This window comes from Natator depressus, chromosome 2 (assembly GCF_965152275.1).
Source record: "Natator depressus isolate rNatDep1 chromosome 2, rNatDep2.hap1, whole genome shotgun sequence".
Classification (NCBI taxonomy): Eukaryota; Metazoa; Chordata; order Testudines; family Cheloniidae; genus Natator; species Natator depressus.
This window is the reverse complement of record NC_134235.1, coordinates 139303824-139322526: the sequence shown is the minus strand read 5'-3', so window position 1 is coordinate 139322526 and position 18703 is coordinate 139303824. Positions and strand designations below refer to the sequence as shown.

At 39.7% G+C, this 18703-nt stretch overlaps 1 protein-coding gene across 5 annotated transcripts in view; it reads left to right on the top strand.

Moving 5' to 3' along the window:
- Positions 1 to 18703, top strand: part of MTRR (5-methyltetrahydrofolate-homocysteine methyltransferase reductase) — a 116844-nt gene that overhangs the window by 15185 nt on the left and 82956 nt on the right. For all 5 annotated transcript variants that reach the window (XM_074945059.1, XM_074945060.1, XM_074945061.1 and 2 more), the window contains 5 exons: positions 367 to 520; positions 2184 to 2301; positions 3536 to 3917; positions 7623 to 7745; positions 15812 to 15965. In XM_074945059.1, the coding sequence (XP_074801160.1) occupies positions 367 to 520; positions 2184 to 2301; positions 3536 to 3917; positions 7623 to 7745; positions 15812 to 15965 (931 nt within the window). The remainder of the gene's footprint in view (positions 1 to 366; positions 521 to 2183; positions 2302 to 3535; positions 3918 to 7622; positions 7746 to 15811; positions 15966 to 18703) is intronic.

The following is an 18703-nucleotide window of genomic DNA, read 5'->3' as shown; positions in this document are numbered from 1 at the left end:
CAGTTCAGACTTCTGACATGAGTTCATGCGATCTGATAGTCTTTTTTTTTTTCTTCTTCTTCTATACAGACTGTTTCACATGTTAGAATAGGTTAATAAACAAGAGGTTACAAGCAAAAAAAGTAATACAAAGTGAGAGAATGTTGCATCCACCAAATAAACTTGTCATTATTTAGAAGGCTTACTATGGTCTCATGCAAATAAGGAAGAAAAGAGAAGAGAGAACATAAAAATGTGGGATAGGGTGGAAAGTAAGAGACCATTCAATTGTAAAAGACAACACTGCCAGGATCAACTCTTTGACTTGACTATAAATGTGTATTGGGTTATACTTTTTAATTTGCTTTTTTTCCACTCTTTTTGTAGTATAATCTGGCAACAGAAAAGGACCCTCTTGTTATTGTTATTTCCACTACTGGTACTGGAGACCCTCCAGACACAGCTTGCAAGTTTGTTAAGGAAATTAAAAACAAGACCCTGGTACCTGATCATTTTGCACATCTACGTTATGGATTGTTAGGTAATACAGTATTTCCTGTGTCACCTTTTCTATCAGAAATTAATTTGTCACTGTATTGTCCCCACTGTAGTGTGGTATCTTTTAAGTCATTTTAAAATGGTAAATAAGCCTATTCATACTTTTGAAGGTATAAGGGATACCATTTGATTGAGGTCAGAAGCCAGAGGGTGGCTGACTAGCACTGCTGGCTGTGCCTGGTAAAAGATCTGCAGCTTAATTGGCTGATTCTCATAAAAGGAAGAGCAGGAAATGGAGAGGAGGAGCTACAATACCTGACAGAGACTGGAGCTACTGCTGGGCAGAACTGTTCCCTGAAACAGAAATGGACAGAAGGGAGACTGAGAAGTTTTGATCTTGTTTGTCAAGTAGGCTTGAACTAAAAGAAAAGGAACCATAACGACTGACCCTGCTGAAAACTAACTTTCCTAGACTTGGTGAGACGATTCCAGGCAGAATTCCCCCAGGGAGAGTGGTGGCTCAACAAGAGCAAGCCAGGGTCCATCCAAAAGAGAGTGCTATGAGACCGGACCAAATCTCTTATAATACAGCTTTTATTCCTATATTGTTAGCTGATTTTATGTGTAATAATTGTGGAGCAGTATATGAGGGATTTGTCATGAATGTGATTCAAAATTAAAATGTGATTCATCAATTTAATATCCATTGGGCATCCTGGGGGTGAGAAGTTTCAGAGTAGCAGCTGTGTTAGTCTGTATCCGCAAAAAGAAAAGGAGTACTTGTGGCACCTTAGAGACTAACAAATTTATTTGCGCATAAGCTTTCAAATAAATTTGTTAGTCTCAAGGTGCCACAAGTACTCCTTTTCTTTTTGGGGGTGAGAAGTAATTTGAGACTACAAATTGAGATACGAGGTGTGGGTTTGGAAAATATTTGTATTACCAAATTTATAATAAATTGACTATGTAAGTTTGGAGATGTGAAAGTGTAAAAATGTTAGTGTTTTTTTTTTCTGAAAATTCTTAATGCTTGTGCCATGACGTATTTCAACAATAGTGAGAAACATCAAATGGCGTTTGTTAATTAAGCTACAGTTAAAATTAACACTTGTCAGTAACTTAATGGGGAAAAATCAAAGAATATTGAGGTATAAAACCAAAACCCAGACAGTTCTGGAAATGCAAAAGTTCATTTGAAAAGCTTTAATTCCACTACCAGAGTGCTGCTGACTGTTCAACCTGCGTTTAGCCTATCAGGCTAAAAAACTTGGTCATGTGTATTCTGAAGTTTATTTTTAGTTGAGTTTTCTGAGGAGTATAAGAAGTATGCAGCCATGGTCCTATTAATTCTGGAGAAGATACTGTATTTATTACTAATTGCAGATGGATGATTGAGAATGTGAAACAGAGCATTGATTTTTGTAACTGATTTCATGTTTGCTAGCTCTGTGTGTAATGCCATCTTTAACAGTATACCTACTGGGAGGGGACATAAGTTTTCAAGTACATAAAAGGTTGTTACAAGGAGGAGGGAGAAAAACTGTTCTCTTTAACCTCTGAGGATAGGATAATTTAGGACTTAAATATATCTACTTTTCATATACATACCAACTTTCCTGTTTGTGAGACAATATCTTGATTTTTCACTGTAAATTTTATATTTATTTGTTTGGTAGATATAAACCCTCTTTACGTGGATTTTTCAGGTCTGGGAGATTCTGAATACATGTTCTTCTGCAATGGTGGGAAGGTAGTAGACAAACGACTCCAGGAACTTGGTGCACAGCATTTCTATGAGACTGGACTGGCGGATGATTGCATAGGGTATGAGCAGAATTAATTTAATTGCTTTTTATTTTCTCCCAGTAAACACGGGATTTAAAGATGAATCCTGCCAGTTGCTGAGTACTCAGTGAAGCCAGTAGTATTTGACGATGCTAAGCACCTGACTGGATTGAACCCAGTATGAGCTAGAAGAATCATACTTAAATCTTCAGTGGATTTGAATGGGCCTGTTTACTGGGAAGTGCTGAGTATCCATAACTCCAGTGGAAGCTGTGAGGGCTCAGCACTTCTGAAAACTGCATCAGAAGACCTTTTCATAAACAGTGACATGCTTGGCCGTTTTCTACCTATATTATGGGTACAAGGTTTTATTACTAGTTTTTAGGTTTAACCAAAGAAAATTCAGTCTTATAAATACAAAACAACCACAGTTCTACAATATCTCTGTAGTTGAAACGGTGGGTAGTGTGACCTCTAGGTAGTATATGGAGACTGGATTCAAACAAAACTGTGACCTCAGCTTCATACAAAGGAGATTTACCCATCTGAGCATACCAGTTTTTGTCTCTTAACAGGTGGAGTCTTCTGTGCAGTTTGTTTTTGTCTCTCTCCCTCCTCCTCCCCCTCCCGCCAATAGTAGCAGGATTAGTTTGGGTACTCCCTGAAATTATTTTTGTTTCTCCTCTGTAAAATGGCCCACTAATCTCAGTGTCTCCTTTTCTTTAGAGATACAGATTTTTACTGTGAGAAAATAGTTTTGTTCTTGTTTTCCTGGTTTCACTTTCCATCAACTGAAGACCAGAGCCTTGGCTTAAAGCTATTTTGAAATGCTATTTATATTGGTTAGGCGTATGAAGACGCTGGACAGAATAAAACATACAAACATTGCCACAACCATAAGACTTATTTTTGTGTTTTTAAAAAATGGAACTTTATTAGTTATGTCTGTAGCTTACAATAAACAGCTGACAGTCGTGTGTTTTCCAGTTACTCCTTTTTTAACTCCTTATAATGAGCTTCATCATAAGAGGATAAAGGTTGTATAGTTGGCAGAAAGAGTGCTTTTTATCCCTAAATCTGGGGGGAAAAAATGTCATGTCAAATGCAAACATGAATTTTTAGTAAAGGAAGTCCTTTTATAATGGCAGCTGTTTGTGTACAGGTAATAGAAAATGAGAAGTGTCATCAAGCCTTTTTTGTTCTTTTGGTTATCTGTAAGAATTAAAAGTGAAGTAAGTCATTCTTTACCTCCACTTTGCCTTGTTTGTTTCAGTTTGGAAATAGTGGTTGAGCCATGGATTGATGGGCTTTGGCTTGCCCTCAGAAGAGAGTTTACGTCATGGAACATAAAAGAAGACATGAGCAACAATCTCAGGGCTGTGTCTAATGGTGTCTCTGCAATGACTGTAGTCCCAAGCATGTCAGGAATATGCAGCTTAGACTCAGAAATACAGCATTTGAAGCTAGAAGATTTAGAAGTGAAGGCTACTGATGCTTTATCCCAAAAACCAGCTAATGTTCATTCTATAGTGTCTGTTCAAGATACTGAAGCTTCACTTGATCGATCAGTCCCTCCTCTTTCACAGTCTGCTCTTAATATTCCTGCTCTGCCATCAGAATATATAGATGTACAGTTTCAGGACAGCACTGGCCAGGTAAGGACTTCAGAGTTTTAGATGATAAAAGATAGAGAAAATTCTGATCAATGGATGTTTGCACACATGTTCCTATAGTTAAATGGAGTGTAGCTGTGTGTAGCGGGGTGTTTATCCTGCTCCTAAAATAGAAGGGGTTAAAAGCAGCCCTGGAGAGGGCTGTGGCTAGGGATGGCTGATTGGGGAAGCAGCTGCAGCTGGGCCATGCCCCAATCAGGCCCCAGCTGGCCTGTATAAAAAAGCTGTGAGCCAGAGGCCCAGAGAGTCTCTCTCCAGGCTGGGAGAGAGCAGGGCCCGGATGCCTGCCTGACAGGGTACTAAGGGTGGTGCAATGCTGGGGAAGGAGCAGGATGAGCGTGGGCGCTCTAGGCTGGCAACTCCTCAGGCTGTAGGGCCTGGTCCAAGGCACATAGAGGTACCGGGAGGCAGAGCAAGGCCGGGCAGGTATTGGGGTTGCAAAGGGGGTAGGCCGAGGCAGCAGGTCCAAACTTCTCCTTGCCAGCAATGAGTGGCTTTTACACTGCAGTCTCCACCGATACAAGGGGCTAGTTGGTGACTGGCAGTAGCCTTACACTGAGGCAAGGTGGGGATAGGGAGTGGGAGTTCCCTTGGGTGGGGCGGGATGGGGACCCTGAGAGACAATAGGTGTACTGCCAGGGGGCAGCCATCCAAGAGACATGGGGCATTGGGTCTGGGATGGATGTGGGGCCAATGGTAAGGCAGATCACCGGCCTGCAGAGGGTGCTCCAGAGGCTGGTGAGCTAATTCCCGACAACCAGCAGGAGGCGCCGCAGGGGTGAGTCCCACTCTCTTACACTGTGTCTGAGAAATTAGAGAGAGACAAGGTGGGTAATGTAATATTTTTTTTAGTGGACCAACTTCTGTTGGTGAGAGAGACAAGTTTTCGAGCTGAAGAAGAGTTCTGTGTGGCTCAAAAGCTCGTTTCTCTTGCCAGGAGAAATTGGTCCAATAAAAGACATTACCTCCCCCACCTTGTGTCTCTGTAGTTAAATGGGACCTTTGAACAAATTTCTAAGGCATATATGTTTCTGAAGGAAGCAGATTTTCATATTACTTTATAAGTAACAAATGTCTGCTTATATCTTGGGTAGAATCTGAATGTTTGTCAGTTTAGCGGACAGTGACCTGATAAATATAACCAGTTACATAACAGACAAGATGATAAGCCCTCTCTAAGAAAATTACACCAAAATGCCAGGAAGTGAACAACTTTAATTGCTGGAATCATCAAAAGTTTATTTTGTAGTAATGAAAAACTCCTTCCATTAATATCAGTCTAGTCCAATTTTCATTCAAAACGCAGTACTTTACAAAAGTCAGAAATGATCATGCAAAACCAGCTCAAAATACAGTCAATAGCTGTGACAAACTTGCCACCATAATAACTTCATACTAGTTTTACTGTTGTCAAGTGAACAATAAATTGCAGGTTAAAAGCTAGCAAATGGTTGATATTGGTGCTTTAAGCTCAATATGCTTTTACAAAGAAGCCATTTTAAACCATGGTATGATATGCTATGCAAAACAAAACAAAGAAAGGCTCCACAGCCTCAGCTTGTGATCTTTTGCACTCTATAGTTATGAAGCCCAGAATGGTCTAGAAAATGCAGCTCAAAAACGGTACTTTGTTTGCCAGACCATGAGCATTTGGTTACATTTCTAAGTTTCTTTCAGATGACATTTGGAATTCTGACGTGCTCTTTGTTCCCCTATTGTTACCCTGCTGCCTACGTATTTTTCAAGATCTCACATTGCAGCAACCGTCCCCTTCCTTCTAAGCAAAACTAAAGGCAATTCCTACTGAAGCCCATCAACTCAGATTTTAGCGTCACCATAAAAGGATTCCCTCTCATCCACTCTCAAGTGCGGGGCTGGATGCGTGGCCTCTTTAGTGATTTATTTGGACTCTGAGTCTGAGTGACTGGAACTAAACCATTCTGAGAGCAATTTAAAATGTTCTTTAAGGGATAACAGTTCAAAATGAATATTAATCATTCTTCTGCTTTAATTATAAGGAGTCTTTAGGATTAGAGCTGGGTGAATTTTATCAGACTAATTGTTTGGAAAAAGAAAACCGGTTCAGTACACCTGAAATTATTTGTGAAGTTGATGTCAATTCAATAAATAGTTTTGGCAAAAAAAAAAATTGGGGAGGGACTGACATGTCATTCACAGAGGAGGAGGTGGTGGTGATGGTGCCTATTCATAATGACAATGTATAGTCATTGTGCCAAGAAAAGTGTGAACATGACTATATAACCTGGTGGACAGGACACTTACCTGGGATCTGTAAGTGTCCTGTCCACCAGGTTATATAGTCATGTTCCTGCTCCAGTGATTTTTTAAAATTATTTATGCAAAGTGGTTCAATTTGAACAGGAAGGATTGAGAGACCCCCAACACCAGAATATACTATAGTCCAGTAGTTAAGGCACTTTCCTGTAGTGAGTGAGACCCAAGTTCAAATCATTTCATGTGAAGCTTAGGAGAAAATGGCTCCTCGGTCTCCCACATCTCAGGTGAATGCCCTAATGACTGGGCTAAAAGTTATAAGGAGGATGGCACCACCACATCCCCTTTTCTTCCTCCGGCTGTTTTTGTGAATCTAGCCCTTAACAAATGTGTGGAAAATCCATTTGGGGTCGAACCAAAATGGATTTTTTTTTTCATTTCACTGAAATTTTTTGCAATGTTTGTTTCAGTTTGACTTGAAATAATTTTTTTGGAACTGCCAGCAAACTGAAAAATTAGTTATTTGCCCAGCTCTGTTTAAGGATATTGATGTCAATAGTTGCCCTTGTTTTGATTGATAAAACAATTCGAATCCATCTGAGAAAACAGTATAATGTATATCCCATTTTCAGTTTTCTTAACTCTTCTCTAATGGTAGTGGATGATGCTCACTGATACGGGTGGGAGTGAAATGAGGGCTAGAGCCTTGCCTTTAATTGAGGACACCCTCTGGCAGAGGTGGGCTGGAATTGTTAGCGTTTCCCCTTCATTGAATTAGAAAGGGTTGCTACAGTGTAGCATGCTCCTCCTTCTGGGCACTGAGCATGTTGCCTCTCCTGGTGTGCACAGAACCTGAATTTTGGTTCTCTTTTGTTGTACTGTCTATAGAGTGCTGAGGCTTAAAAATACAACTGTATTTAAAGCTCTCTCCCAAAAGCTGCTTACTGGTCTAACCCTAGCTGTATCCTATATTTCTAATTTTTAAATGGTTTATAGTCTTACTTCCAACATTCATTAGTTATGATGTTAGCCACTCTGTCATCTTTTCCTCATACAGTATCTGATTTAATTGCCACTTTTAAATTGGATCTTTTAAGGTAACTCTTCAAAAAGAAAACTACTGAACCTGTATTTGGTATCCACTTTAGCAGTGACTTGTCAAACTGTGTGTTTTTTTTTTTCCCCACAATTTGGGCTTATTACACTTTAGAATTGAAAAGTGTCCCTGTTTGTACTCGGGCATGAATTTTTTAAAAAGGTATGGGGAAGATACTATATGTGTATATAGAGTGCATGTTTACAGTGTGGTTTGGAATTCTCTTTTTATGATGTTAATATGAAAAAGAAAATGGTCCCACTAATTACTTGTGAGTTTTTGTGCATGTTATATAGTAGGTTGCCATACAGTTGGTCATATTTAATCAGATTAAACTTTTATGTCCTTGTTTTCAGGAACTCAGTGTGTCCTCATTGATTTCAGATGGTATAGTCTTCCATGTTCCAGTGACCAAAGCAGTTCAGCTCACTAGGGAAGATGCAGTAAAAACAGCTTTGCTGTTAGAACTTGATATTTCAGTAAGTTGATAAACCTCCTCAGCTGGTGGAAGAAAGGGTAAAAAAAATATTAATTGGAGAACAAAGCTGTTAAGAGTGATGTTATATGCTAATGTTCTGGGTTATATTATTAAAATATCTTTCTATAGTGTGTTGAAGTGTGGGTCAACTGAGGTTGATCTTGTTTGTAATGCAAAGGGGGTAGAGGGTATGGCCCCACATAAGCTAACATTTTATAGTTGTTACATATTTTATATGTTTTATATTCAAGTATAGTTTACTAGTCTTAATAATAATTCATTTCTAGTAATTTAACAAGAATCTTTATTTAGATACATAATTAACATATATGCAGAGCATCTTAACTTGGGTCAATCTATCAGTCCAGCATCACATCAACTCACTCCTCCCACTGTCAGCTCCCACACCCTAGAGATTCCATTCATTTCTTAAAGCCACAGTAACACCACATCTACTTTCTTTCAATATTTTTAGCACAACTTTATTTGTGTGTATCTGTCTATCTACAAAATCAGAATTAACTGCTTACTATAAGTGTTTTAACAAGTCTCCTTTGATACAGTGACCGTCTAACTTCCATATTTTCTATATTGAAGTTGCTCTTATGACTTAGAGGGATGATGTCATTTTCATTTTCTTGCCGCTCTTGATGCGGTATGATATCATCATTTCTTTTTTCAGCTGAGTTTGAAAATTGCAATAACAATTGCAAATGTCTCCAATTTTGTCTATACACTTGACCATCATTAATCATGACACAAGATTGAGGTGGTACGTCTTTTGTTGAAGTGGCTTTCTGAACCCAATTTCTACCATTTAGATATGTACTTTATCATTTGGTTTCAAATAAGGTAGTTCATGCGATCCTTTATCATAATAATTATTTTGATACAAACTTGACTGATATTTATATTTACTTCTTTCTTTATTTCATTCAAATTTGTTTTTCACTTCTGAGTAACTTTTAGCTATTTTTTTTTTAAACTTCTTTCAGTTCTTTTTATAGCTTCCTTTGCTCTTGGTACCATGTGTTCTTTTATAGTCAGGTAATCAACTAGTCTTTAATATATGTAGCATTGTTGTAACCATGTTGGTTCAATGGTATTAGAGAAATGAGATATTGGGTGAGGTAATATCTTTTATTGGACCAACTTCTGTTGGTGAGAGAGACAAGCTTTTGAGCCACTCAGAGCTCTTCAGTTCTCGGAAAAGAATTCCAGGCGTCACAGGTAAATGCAAGAGAGAACGGATTGTTTAGCATAAGCACGTAGCACATATTCTAAGGGATCATTCAAAGTAGAGTGTCCCTGTCAAGGTTCCTTCCCCACTCTGAACTCTAGGGTACAGATGTGGGGACCCACATGAAAGACCCCCTAAGCTTATTTCTACCAGCTTAGGTTAACACGTCCCCAAGGCACAAAGTCTTTGCCCTTGGATTAGGTAAAACGCTGCCACCACCAAGTGATTTAACAAACAGTCAGGGAAAGGACCACTTGGAGTTCCTATTTTCCCCAAAATATCCCCCCAAGCCCTTACACCTCCTTTCCTGGGGAGGCTTGAGAATAAACAAGATGAGCACAAACCAGCCTTGGATTTTTAAGACGCAAAAAACCCAGTCAGATTCTTAAAAGACAGAACTTTATTAGAAGAACAAAAAAAAAAAAAAAAGAGAACAACTCCGTAAGATCAGAACGGAAGATAATCTTACAGGCAGTCAGATTCAAAACATAGAGAAACCCTCTAGGCACAACCTTGAGTTACAAAAAGACACAAAAACAGGAATACACATTTCCTCTAGCACACGGAATTTACATTACAAGCCAAAACAAAGAAACCCTAATGCGTTTTCTAGCTAGTTTACTTACTAACTTTACAGGAGTTGGAGGGCTTGCATCCTTGATCTCTTCCCGGCAAAGGTATCACACAGACAGACAAAAGCGCCCTCCCCCCCCCGATTTGAAAGTATCTTGTCCCCTCATTGGTCATTTTGGGTCAGGTGCCAGCGAGGTTACCTTTAACCCTTTACAGGTGAAAGGATTTTGCCTCTGGCCAGGAGGGATTTTATAGCACTGTATACAGAATGGTGTTTACCCTTCCCTTTATATTTATGACAGTCCCGATGACACCTCTGTAGTCAGAGAACAAAAAGAGGGGGTTAGTGGTTACTGATTGTTGTAATAAGCCATAAATGCAGTGTCTATGTTTAGTCCATGATTTTTAGTGCCTAGCAGAATTACGAATTTAAGTTCCCAGGCTTGTCTTCTGAAAGTGTTGTGGACTTTGAGGATGAGGACTGATAGGTCAGACATAGAGGATTGCTTTGTGAAACATCACAAACGTATCTATCATAATCTCTCTACCACCAAAAGGACGGCCATTCAGACCCTGAGATGTAACTACCAGGTAGTTATGAAACCAGCAGATGAAGGGGGTGCCATCATAGTCCTCAACCGTGATGACTACATTAACGAGGCCAAAAGGCAACTCTCTGACACCATCCACTAGAAAGAATTCAAAGAAGACCTTACACCACAGTTTACCGAGGAACTTAAGGATATCATCAAATCCTTCCCCAAACAACTCCAAGAGAAACTCTACAAACTCATCTCCCACAAACCCACCCCATGGACATTCTGCATGGACAGATGGACTAAACTCCCTCATAGGCTTCCATCACAACTTCTTACCAACAGAAGTTGGTCCAATAAAAGATATTACCTCACCCACTTTGTCTCTCTAGTCTTTAATAATAATTAATAATAATTCATTGCTCGTAAATTAACTGTCTTTATTAAATACATAGTTAACATATATACAGAGCATCTGAACTCAGGTCCGTCTCTCAGTTTAACCTCAAACCATCGGCCTCCTCCAGCTGTCAGCTCCCACATCCTGGAGATTCTGTTCATTCTCTTAAAGCCACATTAACATCACAGTGACTTCCATTAATTTTGGATTGAATGAGACTGGTTTTGTGAAAGATGCTGTCAGTGAAAGAAAGGGGTTAAAGTAACCAGAAATGAGGAAAATGAGGGGAAAAGTTGATGCCAGTAAAAATAACAAAAAGACTCTATGAATACACGACTTTGAAGATGTTTTGAAACACTGGGTAATAAGGTAAAACTGGTATTCCGTGATACTTAATACATGCAAGCATTGATCTTACTAGCATTGTGTAGCAGGAATGAGGCCCAGTCAAGTGATATGGGTACAAGACAGGAGGCTAGGAATTCCTGAGTCTAATTCTGGTTCTGACACTGACTTTCTTTGTGTCTCCATAGCACTTACTCTCTACCTCTATGTTCCTAGTTGTAAAAATAGAATGACTTTGCTTTACTCAGGGAAAACTAGAGAAAAAGCACCATACACAAGCTAGGTGGTATTGTATGGATATTGTTTAAATAAAGATAGCATTTTTATCAATGTACTCCATACAGCCAACGTATAGAATTCTACTGCAGTGATACCACAGTCTGTTCAATTCTGTAGGTCCTTAAAGTACCTTCTGTAGGTTCTTTAATCCTATTGGTTTAATTATTTTTCATTTCAATAGGACTTTTTCAGAAGTGCTTGCTTGGTTACAATTAGGGTTTGTTTTTAAATTATTCTGCCCCAAGTTTTCAAACAGGTCAGTACCTAAGGGAGTATGCACTCTTTTGTGTGTGTTTGTGCGTGTAACCCCAATTCACATGCACATCCAGAAGATTTGCGCTCCTGAGTCAGGCTCAAAAGTGCATGCACTTATTTGAAAATTTGGACTCCTATTGTTAGGATCACAGAGTCCTTTTTGCCTGGTGCACCTTATGAATAAATGTTTTTGTTGTTGTTGCCTACACACTGTCTACATACTTTGTACAATGCATGCTGGAGTTTCATAAGAACAACATAAGAAAGTCCATAGTGGGTCAGACTAATGGTCACTCTAGCTCAGTATACTGTCTTTTGACAGTGGCCAATGCCATGTGCTTCAGAGGAAATGAACAGAACACGCAATCATTGAGTGATCCATCCTCTGTCATCCACTCCCAGCTTCTAGCAATCAGAGGCTAGGGACACCCACCTCATGGGGTTGCATCGATGACCATCTTCTCTAATAGCCCTTGATGGACCCATCCTCCATGAACTTTATCTAATTCTTTTTTGAACAATGTTATACTTTTGTCCTTCACAACATCTCCTGGCAATGAGTTCCACAGGTTGACTGTGTGTTATGTAAAGTACTTCCTTCTATTTGTTTTAATCATGCTGTTCATTGATTTCATTGGGTGATCCCTGGTCTTTGTGTTATGTGAAGGAGTAAATAACACTTTCTTCTTCACTTTCTCCACACCAGTCACAATTGTATAGACCTCTATCATATCCCCTCTTAGTCATCTCTTTTCCAAAATTCCAGTCTTTCTAATCTATTCTCATACGGAAAGCTGTTCCATACCCCTGACTCATTTTTCTTGTCCTTTCTCTGTACCTTTTCCAATTCTAATATATCTTTTTTGAGATCAGGTGACCAAAAGTGCATGCAGTATTCAAGATGTGGGCGTACCATGGATTTATATAGTGGTGGTATGATATTTTCTGTCTGATTATTTATCCCTTTCCCAATTGTTCATAACATTGTTACCTTTTTTGATTGGCACTGCACATTGAGTGGATGTTTTCAGAGAAGTATCCACAATGACTCCAAGATCTTTCTTGAGTGGTAACAGCTAATTTAGATCCTATAATTTTGTGTGTATAGTTGAGATTGTTTTCCCAAGTGCACTACTTTGCATTAGGGCTGTCAAGTGATTAACAAAAGTAATCACAATTAATAGTGTGATTAAAAAAATGAATCGTGATTAATCGCACGGTTAAACAAGAGTAGAATACCATTTATTTTAATAGCTTTGGATATTTTCTACACTCTCAAATATGTGGATTTCAGTTACAACACAGAATACAAAGTATACAGTGCTCACTTTATATTATTTTTATTACAAATATTTGCACTTTTAAAAACAAAAGAAATAATATTTTTCAGTTCACCTAATACAAGTATTGTAGTGCAATCTCTTTATCATAAAAGTTGAACTTACAAATGTAGAATATACAAAAAATAACTGCACTTAAAAATAAAACAATGTAAAACTTTAGTGCCTACAAGTCCACTCAGTCCTACTTCTTGTTCAGCTAATCGCTCAAACAAGTTTGTTTACGTTTGCAGGAGATAATGCTGCCTGCTTCTTGTTTACAATGTCTCATGAAAGTGAGAACAGACATTCACATGGCATTGTTGTAGCCGGCGTTGCAGGTTATTTGTGTGCCAGATGCACGAAAGATTCATATGTCTCTTCATGCTTCAACCACCATTCCAGAGGGCATGCGTCCATGCTGATGATGGGTTCTGCTTGATAACAATCCAAAGCAGTGTGGACTGAGGCACATTTATTTTCATTATCTGAGACAGATGCCACCAGCAGAAGGTTGATTTTCTTTTTTGGTGTTTGGGGTTCTGTAGTTTCCACACTGGAGTGGTGCTCTTTTAACTCTTCTGAAAGCATGTTCAGATTTTGGAAGGCACTTCAGATTCTTAAACCGTGGGTCCAATGCTGTAGCTATTTTTAGAAATCTCACATTGGTACCTTCTTTGTGTGTGTGTGGTGTTTTTTTTTGTCAACTCTGCAGTGAAAATGTTCTTAAAATGAACAACATACTGCGTCGTCATTCAAGACTGCTATAACATGAAATTTATGGCAGAATGCGGGTAAAACAGAGCAGGAGCCATGCAGTTCTCCCCCAGGGAGTTCAGTCACAAATTTAATTACCCCCCCCCCTTTTTTTTTTTTTAAATGAGCATCAGCAGCATGGAAGCATGTCCTCTGGAATGGTAGTCGAAGAGACTTGTGTGTCATGTGCCATCTTATTGCCCAGTCACCCTGTTTTTGAGATCCCTTTATAACTCTTCAGAGTCTGCTTTGGACTTAACTATCTTGAGCAATTTTATATCATCTGCAAATTTTGCCACCTCACTGTTTATCCCTTTTTCAAGCTCATTTATGAATATGTTGAACAGCACTGGTTCTGGTACAGATCCCTGAGGGACACTGCTATTTACCACTCTCCATTCTGAAGATTGACCATTTATTCCTACCCTTTGTTTCCTGTCTTTTAACCAGTTCCTGAGCCATGAGAGGACATTCCTTCTTATCCCATTACTGCTTACTTTGCTTAAGAGTCTTTAGTGAAGAACCTTGTCAAAGGTTTTCTGAAAGTTCAAGTGTGCTATATCCACTGGATCACCCTTGTCTTCATGTTTAACCCCCTTAGAGAATTCTAATACATTGGTGAGGCCTGATTTCCCTTTAGAAAAGCCTTGTTGTCTCTTCCCCAACAAATAGTGTTCATCTGTGTGTCTAATAATTCTGTTCTTTACTATAGTTTCATCCAGTTTGCCTGGTATTTAATGTAAGCTTACCAGCCTGTAATTACCAGGATCGCCTTTGGGGCAATTTTAAAAAATTCGTGTAATATTAGTTATCCTCTGGTTATCAGGTACAGAAGCAGATTTAAATGATAGGTTACATACCACAGGTAGGTCTTGTGCAATTTTATATTTGAGTTCCTTCAGAACTCTTGGGTTAATGCCATGTTGTCCTGGTGACTTATTACTGTTTTAATTTCTTGATTTGTTCCAAAACCTCCTCTATTGATGCTTCACTCTGGGATACTTCCTCAGATTTGTCACCAAAAAAAGAGTGGTTCGGGTGTGGGAATCTTTCTCTCATCCTCTGCAGTGAAAACTGATGCAAAAAATTTGTTTAGCTTCTCCACAATTATCATATCTTCCTTGCATGCTCCTTTAGCACCTTGGTCGTTCAGTGGCCCCAGTAATTGTTTGACAGGCTTCCTGCTTCTGATGTACTTAAATGAAAAACTAACACATTTTTTTGTCTTTGGTCAGTTGTTTTTCAAATTATTTTTTTTGGCATGCCTAATTATGCTTTACCTTTTGACTTGCTAGAGTTTGTGCTCCTTTATATTTTCCTAAGTAGGATTTAACTTTCCTTTTTTAAAGGATGCCGTTTTGCCTCTAAACACTTACTTTACTTTGTTTAGTCATGATGGTACATTTTGGTCCTCTTACTATATTTTTTAATTTGGAGTATATATTTAATTTGATCCTCTATTATAAGGTTTTTAAAAGGTTTCTATGAATCTTACAGACATTTCAGTTTTTGTGTCTGTACCTTTTAACTCGCTTCCTTGGTTTTGTGTAGTTTTGTGCTACTGTGGTGGGCTTCTTTGGGCCCCACAAGGATATTAAATTGAATTATACTATGGTTGCTGTTAACAATCGGTTCAGCTATATTCACCTCTTGAATCAGATGCTCTGCTCCACTTAAGACTTAAGCATTCATTAGCATCATGTACCTTCGCTTAGGATTAAGTCATCAGTTGACATCATGAACCTCAGCCAAATAAAGAGACTACGACCTCTTATTTATATTCAGAGATCTAGTTTTATGTTTAATTTTCTTTGAATTTCTCTCTTACTTGTGCTAATTTTCTCAGGAAAAGGAAATAATTGTATATAATTATAATCACCATTCACCAAAGTATTTTAACCTGCTAATTTTCTGTTAGGGTAACAAATTTATGTAAATTGTTCACCACGAAGATTCTGTATTTATTTAGTTTTCAGAGTGGTCGCCTTGTTAGTGGTAGCCATATTATTTAGTTCTCCAGACATAGAAAAACAATATACACAACTAATGATGAATTGGGGCCTCTTGTATGTACAAATCTCCTTGTAACCACACTTTTTTCTGCATAAACTGTTTAACTGGGCTTATTTTATATATTTGAAAAACTCTTTGACCAGTAAGAGAATAGGTTTCCTAAGTAGAAAGCTTAAATTTAAAAAGAAAAGGTTACATGCTTAGATTTCTGATGTACCAGGGCCAAATATAATAAAAATATAAAATGATGGTGTAGTCTTTAACAGCAGGATTTTGTTTTATGAGTGTGGAGAATATGGGCCATGGTTTATTACACAGCTTTATTTTAAAAAAAATAAATCTTTATCTTAGAAAACAACATTTTGCTACCAACCTGGAGATGCCTTCTGTGTCATATGCCCCAACAATCCCAAGGAGGTGCAAGAACTTCTTCATATCTTGGGACTTTCAGAAAGGAAAGAGTGCGTTGTTTGCTTAAAGATTAAACAAGCCACTAAAAAGAAAGGTAATGTATAATGCACTATTAAGCAACAAATAATGCTTGTTTGCCTATTTAAATATAATGGAAGATCATAGGTATGAACATTTTGGCTTGAATTTTTCAACGGTTAGGACATTTGGCCATTTAATCTTATGGGCACTTAAAAAAAAAAAAAAAAGTGCGGGGATGGGTTTGCAAAACACTGGCCATGATTTTACTAGGTATCTCTCTAACAATAAGGAGCCTGTCCTGGTGAAACAAACTATTTTACTAAGATTACGTTTGTAATTTTTAAATCTGTGTGCTCTTCTTCGAGTGTCCTTTGCATATTGGATATGTGCTTACTAGTGCCTTTGACCAGTGCAGCCTTCTACTAGTATTGCCTGTTAGAGCACTCCTCCTTACCCCTTCCCTCAGCGTTCTAGCACATTCTGAGAATGGGGCTGTACAAGGTGGCATGGCAATGGTTGCTCCCTCAGTTCCTTCCAGCCACATGACCAGATGTGAGCATTCTTTGGATTCAAGATCCTTAGTAAGATACATGCCTTACTTTTTAAATAGTTAGACATTTGTAAATAGTTAGTTAGTATTAGTATTACTGTTACTTAGCTTTGGTGGATCCAAAGATCAAGAAATATGGATTTAAAAGATGTGCATCTTATCACACAGTTTTTCTGGCATCAGATGCCCATGCTCCGTGCCTAAAATGCTTAGGAAAAGGGCATTCTCCTATTCCTTGTACTATCTGTTGGTCTTTCACACCATGAACTAGAAGGAAGAGGCAGAACAGGCTCCAGGCCCTCCTTCTGCTAGAAGTCTTATGAGTTAAAATCTCCAGTTCTGACATTTCTAAGGAACATGAAAATAAGAGGCCGGCTCCAGGCTCAGATCCTACTCATCGGGGAATTCTGCACAGAATTTCATTTCTCCCTCCCCCTCCCGCGCCCTATAATTGGCACTGCAGAGCTGCTGGCCAGCACTGGGAGTCAATGAACATGGGAGAGCCCAACTCCCCATCTCGCAGTGCGCCTGCACTGGAGATGTGGGCAGGTTGCGGTTCCCAGGTTTGCCAGCCTTCCTCGGTCACGTGGTGCAGCCAGGCCCCTTCCCTGTGTGGCAGCTGCCAGAGCCAGCGAGCTGCACCCCATGGGAAGCTCCGTGGAGGGCCTGCTGCTTTCTGGGAGGTGAGACTGAGAGTAACTAAGGAGAGACACAACTCGAGTTGTTCTGGGGGCGGCTAAACCTTTAAATTGTGCCCCATCACTATCAGCAGGTATGGGTCGTCTCTGTGCGACAGTAATGAAGCTGGACGGGTTGGAGCCTGTGGCTGGGCTCTGAGGGGAGGGGTGTGGGTGTGTGGTCCCTTGGCTAGGCTCCCGGGTGGCGGGGGGGCGGGAAGCTGGTGTGCGGGTGTTTGGGTCAGGGGGGTTCCACGTAACTCCTTCCAGCACCCTTCAAATACCCCTTTCCAGTACACACACATCCCTCCAGAACCCTCCAAATGCCCCTTCCTAGTATGTACGTACACGCCCCCCCCCAAATATCCCCACAAATTCGACTCACCTTGCAGTTCCCTCTCTTCTTTCCCCTCAACAGTGTCCTCTATTTGGGAACCTTAAAATATGGTAACCCTGGGAGGCGGGGGACGAAGGGGAAAAAAAACAAAGAATTGACTAAAGACTGGAGGAGCAGAGTTCCCTCCAAGATGTGCCCAGCATGTGAGACACCCAGACTGAGGTGTGTTTATAAAAGCATAACAGAGAAACAGGAACTGGGTTGTCAGGATTTCTTTAAATCTCTGCTCCTGGAGGAATCTTTTTTTTGTTGTCTGTACTATTACAGACATACTTGGTGACAGGTATTTTGAAATCACCTTGATTTAGTTGGGGATTGGTCCTGCTTTGAGCAGGGGGTTGGTCTAGATGACCTCCTGAGGTCCCTTCCAACCCTGACATTCTATGATTAATTGGTCCTTCAGCCCTCGTTTCGATTGCACCGATCACAACACGTCTTCCATTCTTCTCATATCCTGGCCTTCCTTTTCCGTGTGCGGCCATGTCTTTTCATGATTAAATCTTCCCATCTCTTTGGAGGTTGGCTGAGTGGTCGTTTCAGTTCCTGTGGGTACCACTCAGCAACAGGTGCAGTCCATCGATTGTCAGTAAGCCTCGCTATATGACCGGCCCATCGCATTTTACTGTGCCTGCTCTCAACAACAACGTCCTGCACTCTACTCTGCTGTCTGATCACTTCTCATTCTCAAAGACTCATACATTTCAAGGCCAGAAGGGACCATCATGATCATCTAGTCTGCTCTCCTGCATATTGCAGGCCACAGAACTTCACCCACCCACTCCTGTAATAGAACCACCACCTTTGGCTGAGTTACTGAAATCCTCAAATTATGATTTAAAGACTTCCAAGTTACAGACACTCCACCATTTACTCTAGTTTAAATGTGCAAGTGACTCATACCCCATGCTGCAGAGGAAGGTGAAAACCCACCAGAGTCTCTCCCAATCTGACCCGGGGGAAATTCCTTCCTGACCCCAAATATAGCGGTCATTTGGACCCTTAGCATTTTGGCAAGACCCAACAGACACTTGGGAAAGAATTCTCTCTAGTAACTCAGAGCCTTCCCAATTTAATGTGCCATCACCAGCTATTGGGGATATTTACTACTAGCAGTTGTGGATCAGCTACATGCTGTTGTAGGCAGTCTCATCATACCATCCCCTCCATAAATTTATCAAGCTCAGTCT